This window comes from Palaemon carinicauda, chromosome 43 (genome assembly GCF_036898095.1).
Source record: "Palaemon carinicauda isolate YSFRI2023 chromosome 43, ASM3689809v2, whole genome shotgun sequence".
NCBI lineage: Eukaryota > Metazoa > Arthropoda > Malacostraca > Decapoda > Palaemonidae > Palaemon > Palaemon carinicauda.
The window spans coordinates 61,046,764-61,053,442 of record NC_090767.1 but is presented as its reverse complement, the minus strand read 5'-3'; the positions used below and the strand labels follow the sequence as shown (position 1 = coordinate 61,053,442).

At 39.2% G+C, this 6,679-nt stretch overlaps 1 protein-coding gene across 1 annotated transcript in view; it reads right to left on the bottom strand.

Annotated features, from left to right (window-relative positions):
• LOC137633916 (serine-rich adhesin for platelets-like) overlaps positions 1-6,679 on the bottom strand; it is a 94,119-nt gene that overhangs the window by 23,019 nt on the left and 64,421 nt on the right. The window contains 2 exon segments of the mRNA XM_068366152.1: positions 2,546-2,651; positions 3,544-5,001. Of these exon segments, the coding sequence (XP_068222253.1) occupies positions 2,546-2,651; positions 3,544-5,001 (1,564 nt within the window).

Below are 6,679 nucleotides of genomic sequence, written 5' to 3'. Positions count from 1 at the left end.
ATCTAACACTTCGCCACTGGGAAAAAAATGGAAAAAATCACTGATTTATCTTAAAAGAGAGAGAGAGAGAGAGAGAGAGAGAGAGAGAGAGAGAGAGAGATTTAAACCTTACCTTTAATTCTTTTTTTAATATGGAAGATTTATCTAACTTCACCACTGGGAAAAAAATGGGAAAAATCACTGATTTATCTTAAAATTTGCGAGTTTTTCCTATATATTTCCCGTATCTAAGATACTGCACGACACTGCACGACCATTATACGTGTAACACGACTACAGAGAACAGTATGTAACGTTACTGTAACCAAACAAGCGTGCAATGTAACATCTGTAACAGGTAACATTCTTTAAGGTATTCCACATTACACCTACGGCACGCTGTGACGTCATAAGGCAAACTATCGTACCTAGAAGAGAGAGAGAGAGAGAGAGAGAGAGAGAGAGAGAGATTATAAAGAGAATCTCTCATATAGTCCAAAATGCTTATTAATGAGAGAAAAATATACGTGAAAATAAAGTAAAACATCGTACCTCTGGCAGACCAACATCTGGTCGGCCGTAGGATTTGAAACCCGTTATTTTTTTTCCACGTGTCCTTTAAGAGTCTCTCTCTCTCTCTCTCTCTCTCTCTCTCTCTCTTTGTGTTTTCACTTCCGCTATTATCTGATCTTTTTCTCGGGTTAACAGAAAGAGAAAGTTTGGCTTTCCTTTGTGCCTGAGAGAGAGAGAGAGAGAGAGAGAGAGAGAGAGAGAGTCTATGTATAGAAATGATAGTATCGTATACAAGAATCCATTTATAAAATCTAAATAAACATTCCACGTTTGATAAAGTTCTAGAAGTCTACGTTATGGTGCTCTCTCTCTCTCTCTCTCTCTCTCTCTCTCTCTCCCAATGACGGAGTAAGAACTCGTGATTCAGTTCTATTTTGTACATTAAAGAAAATGAGACTATTTTTACCAGTGAAACAATCTCTCTCTCTCTCTCTCTCTCTCTCTCTCTCTCTCTCCTACAAAAAAGTACCTAACCAAAGCAATGATTTAAAACAATAAAAATAACCTTTATAATTCAACAAAAGCCCTAAATAAAAAAAAAGTTTCAAATTCAACAAAAGCCCAAAAGAGACCAACACAAAAACAATGCCATAAATCCAATGAAAGCCCTAAAACAGAATAAAGCTTTACAATACAGTGAAAGCCCTAAAACAAAAAGCTTTAAAGTCCAATGAAAGCCCTAAAACAAAATAAAGCTTTAATCCAATGAAAGCCATAAAAAATCACTTCATAATCCAATGAAAGCCCTAAAACAAAAAGCTTTAAAATCCAATGAAAGCCCTAAAACAAAAAGCTTTAAAATCCAATGAAAGCCCTAAAACAAAATAAAGCTTTAAAATCCAATGAAAGCCTTAAAACAGAATATCTTTAATATCCAATGAAAGCCCTAAAACAAAATAACTTTAAAATCCAATGAAAGCCCTAAAACAAAATAAAGCTTTGAAATCCAATGAAAGCCCTAAAACAAAATAGCTTTAAAATCCAATGAAAGCCCTAAAACAAAATAAAGCATTGAAATCCAATGAAAGCCCTAAAACAAAATAACTTTAAAATCCAATGAAAGCCCTATAACAAAATAAAGCTTTAAAATCCAATGAAAGCCCTAAAAATTAAGCTTTAAATTCCCACAAAAGCCCTTATACAAAACAAAGCTTTAAAATCTAATGCAAGCCTTAATAAAAATGAAGCTTTATAATACAGTGAAAGCCTTAAAATAAAGCTTTTAAATCCAATGAAAGCCCTAAAACAAAATAAAGCTTTAAAATCCAATGAAAGCCCTAAAAATAGCTTCAAAATCCAATGAAAGCCCTAAAAATAGCTTTAAAATCCAATGAAAGCCCTAAAACAATATAAAGCTTTAAAATCCAATGAAAGCCCTAAAACAATATAAAGCTTTAAAATTCAATGAAAGCCCTAAAACAAAATAAAGCTTTTAAATCCAATGAAAGCCCTAAAACAAACTAACTAAAATCCAATGAAAGCCCAAACCCAAAATAAAGCTTCAAAATCTGGTGAAAGCCCTAAAGAAACAAAAAGCTTCAAAAATTCACCAAAAGCCTTAAATAAAAACAGCTTTAAAATTCAACAAAAGCCCTAAATAAAAGTCCTCAAACCAAAAATCGAAATAAATAAAAAATACAACAAAGTTCTCATGAAAACGAAAGCCCTAAAAAAATAACACTAAAGAAATAACTATAGTCAATTCTTTTAAGTGAGGCAGATTTGCAGCGACTCGCAGGGGTGCCCTTTTAGCTCGGAAAAGTTTCCCGCTCGCCGATTGGTTGAGCAAGATCATTCTAACCAATCAGATAGCAGGAAACTTTTTCCGAGCTAAAAGGGCACCGCTGCTAGTCGCTGCAAATGTGTCTCATTAAAAAAAATTGAGTATAGAATTAACACTCGAATTCGGTACTCAACACACGAAAGTTCGTATAGTATTAACACTCTCCCCCATACAAGCCCACTTGTAGAACGAATCGAATTCGGTACTTACCGCACGAAAGCTCGCTCGAAGACTGCGCCTTCCGTAGCTCGAAGTTCGGAGTGGCTAGGTTGCTGAGGGACGTGGCTCGGCCGAGCCTCTCTTGGCTGTCCGCACGCTTTATGTTTTGGAGGAAAAAAGGCAACGTAAGTAATCGTGACACTAATAAAAGATATATTCTAACAGTGGTCACTAGGCTAGTGACAATGTATTATGCAAAAGAATATATTTTTTACTATGTGGTTAATGCTGACTATCTTCTACATCATAAGGCTCAACACTACACAGTATGCTTGAAGTTTTATTCCAGCTGTGACCAGATTGTGGAATGATCTATCTAACGTACTGATCTTGACATATTTCTCAGTTTTTCATTATTTTTTGTATATATTTTGATCATTACTTCTTTATCTCCTTTCCGCATCGAGTTACTCTTCCCGTTAGAGCCCTTGGACTTTTAGCTAGCGGCTTTTTCAACTAGGGTTGTGTTATGGTTAGTAATAATAATAATAATAATAATAATAATAATAATAATAATAATAATAATAATAACAACCCTTTTACCCCCAAAGGACGTACTGGTACGTTTCACAAAACTCATCCCTTTACCCCCATGGACGTACCGGTACGTCCTTGCAAAAAAATGCTATAAACATTTTTTTTTTCCTATTTTTGATAATTTCTTGAGAAAATTCAGGCATTTTCCAAGAGAATGAGACCAACCTGACCTCTCTATGACAAAAATTAAGGCTGTTAGAGCAATTTAAAAAAAAATATATACTGCAAAATGTGCTGGGAAAAAAATAACCCCTTGGGGGTTAAGGGTTGGAAATTTCCAAAGAGCCTTGGGGTAAAAGGATTAATAATAATAAAAATAATAATTGTACCAAATAATTAACGAGAGAAGCAAATGATAATGTAAATTAAAATTTGGGTTAAATAGAAAAGTAAAAATTCAAACTATGAAAGGAGAATTATGGAAACTCGTTAATAATTTAGCTTCATCTTACCTGTAATCTGCGAGGTGGTCTGGCCGGTTCCGGATAAGCGAAGTGGCTATCGACTCCGGCGTTTCCAAAGCGCTGTACGGAAGGCTTATTGGGAGGCACAAGCGGTTTGCCGAAAGCACCGGAGGATCTCTCGAACGTTGGAATGTGTTGTTGCGACCTGGACTTCTCACGGAGCCCTAGTATTTTAGAAACGACGGCCGGGTTCGACGGGGCACTCGCCTTTTCGGGAATGGGAGGCGGTCTCTCCGACTCCTCCAGCAGCTCGTCGACAAACGAGGGGGGCTCTGGCTGGTCGCGGTAGGCTGCGAACGAGTCCGTCTTAGACAACGTGCTTCTCTTGGGCCTGCTGGGGTGATTGAACGATTCCGATTTTCCCAGCTTTTTGTCGTAGCTCGTTTCTTCCGCTCTGGATTTGTAGGTGGAGATTGAAAAGCTCATTACGGGTGCACGGCTCAGACTGGAGTCTGTGTTGGTATCTGAAGCACGGCTAAGACTTGCCGTTGTGCCGGTATCTGAAGCACGGTGAGCACTCCTCCTTCCGCTGGCATTGCTGCTCTCGCTTGTGCTACTCGACGAACGTCCCCTTCGTCCGTCGCTCTCAGAATCCAGAGGCGGCGGAATTTCCGGCACGGGAGGAGGGGCGCTTTCATAACTGGTACTGGAACCGGACCTTGACCTAGACCGCCCAGAGATATCAACCTCGTCGTGTGAATCGTTTCCGAACGCGCTCTCGTAGCTGGACGTGGATTCCTTCAACCTCCTTCCAACCACGGCTTTCCTGTTCACTTCCTCGTTCTTCGCCGGCCGCTTCGCTACGACGCGAGGGACAAACGACTGCTCCATGGGGTAGTTCAACTTAGCAGGAGGGACTTCGACCCTGAGTTCCGCATTATCGTCGCTAGCAGCGTCCTCCTTAGGCACAGACATGATCATTTCAACGTGCCTCACTTTCGGCCTGAGCTCGACGATCCGAGGTTCGCTGCTGACGACAGTTTTGAGCTCTTCGATGACGTTCTGTTTTGCTTTCTCGTCCGACATGTACGAGGAAGAGTGGCTGGACAGCGAGCTCTTCCTGCTGGACGACAACACACTAACCGAGTCGCTCGTATCCACGCCCAAGGCCAGCTTCGTCTCGGTGTCCGATTCAATCTTCTCTATTATCTCCATATTCTTCGCTTCGGGTATAGAACTGCCGGGGGAATCCTTGAAGCCGGACGGTACATCGGAGAGAACTTCAGGCAGAGGCTCCGAAGACGTGGTGCTGGATTCCTCGTCTCGGACGCGGGACGGAGGGACGTCTTTGAACGGCGTCGGGGGGTCCGGGATCTTGTACTCCCAGTCGCTGCTCTCCTGAGGCCCCAGCGGGAGATCCAGAATTATTCTCTCCCCCGTGACGTCTCTTGGGCTGACTTCGGCAAAAGCGGCTTCGAGGTGGGTCTCGATGGTGTCCTTTGATATCTGAGGAGAATTGAAGGGTAAATGATGTTAATGTTAATCATATGTACATAACCAGTAAGTGATATTATTTGAAAGTAGACACAGACTAAGTAAATGACATCATTATATGAACATACACAAGTATATGAAATTGTTATTCATACGTATACATACACTATATATAAGATTCAAAAACATTATTTATAGTACAATATGTACAATTTTTTGAGAAACTTCAGGCATTTTCCAAGAGAATGAGACCAACCTGACCTCTCTATGACAAAAATTAAGGCTGTTAGAGCAATTTAAAAAAAATATACTGCAAAATGTGCTGGGAAAAAAATAACCCCCTGGGGGTTAAGGGTTGGAAATTTCCAAAGAGCCTGGGGTAAAAGGGTTAAAAGTTCATATATCATTTGTAAACAACAATACAATCACAACATTAATCAAGTCACACTGGAAATTTATGACAATATTCATTCTTTAACTTACGTGAGTCAATGAGACAAAGCGAGTTATTTGTGCTACGAAGAGCTAGTTAAATTTAAAGTACAATTCTCTCAAAATTTAGTAAATAACTTTTACAGGAAATAACTAGAAGGGCACTCAGTAGAGTGCATGACTTTCCCCGGAAAAGAAGTCGTATTTTGCTATTAACTTCACTACGTACTTGTACTGCGATATATTTACAAAATCTAATGGATTTGTCCTTTGGTCATATCCTACACTGTCCATTAAATTTTGATTAAATTGGTTCTGTAGTTAACCCTTTTACTCCCAAAGGACGTACTGGTACGTTTCACAAAACTCATCCCTCTACCCCCATGAACGTACCGGTACATCCTTGCAAAAAACTGCTATTCAAAATTTTTTGGCATATTTTTGATAATTTTTTTGAGAAACTTCAGGCATTTTCCAAGAGAATGAGACCAACCTGACCTCTCTATGACGAAAATTAAGGCTGTTAGAGCAATTCAAAAAATATATACTGCAAAATGTGCTTGAAAAAATTAACCCCTGGGGGTTAAGGGTTGGAAATTTCCAAATATCCTGGGGGTAAAAGGGCTAAGACTCATTCTGTCTTCGCCTACACATACACCAAATAGTCTGGCTTATTCTTTCCACATTCTCCTCTGTCCTCATACACCTGACAACACTGAGATTACCAAAACAATTCTTCTCTCAAGGTGTTATCTACTACACTGTAATTGTTCAGTGGTTATTTTCCTCTTGGTAAGGGTAGAAGAGACTCTTTAGCTATGGTAAGCAGCTCTTCTAAGAGGACACTCCAAAATCAAGCCACTGTTCTCTAGTGTTGGGTAGTGCCATAGCCTCTGTACCAAAGCCTTAAAATGTCTTGGATTAGAGTTCTCTTGCTCTAGGGTACACGCGGGCATGCTGTTCTATCTTATTTATCTTCCTCTTGTTTTTTTAAGTTTTTAGTTTATACAGTATATGAAACTATTACTGTTCTTAAATATTTTATTTTGACTGTATTATTCTCTTGTAATGTAGTAATTTCTTTGTTTCCTTTCCGTACTGGGCTATTTGACCCTGTTGGAGTCCTTGGGCTTATAGCATCTTGCTTTTCCAACAAGGATTGTAGCTTGGCTTATAATAACAATAATAATAAACGTGTCGTTTACCTAACATCGCGATCATTTTCAAAGTACTGCTGCAAACTTGTACTTCGAAGTAC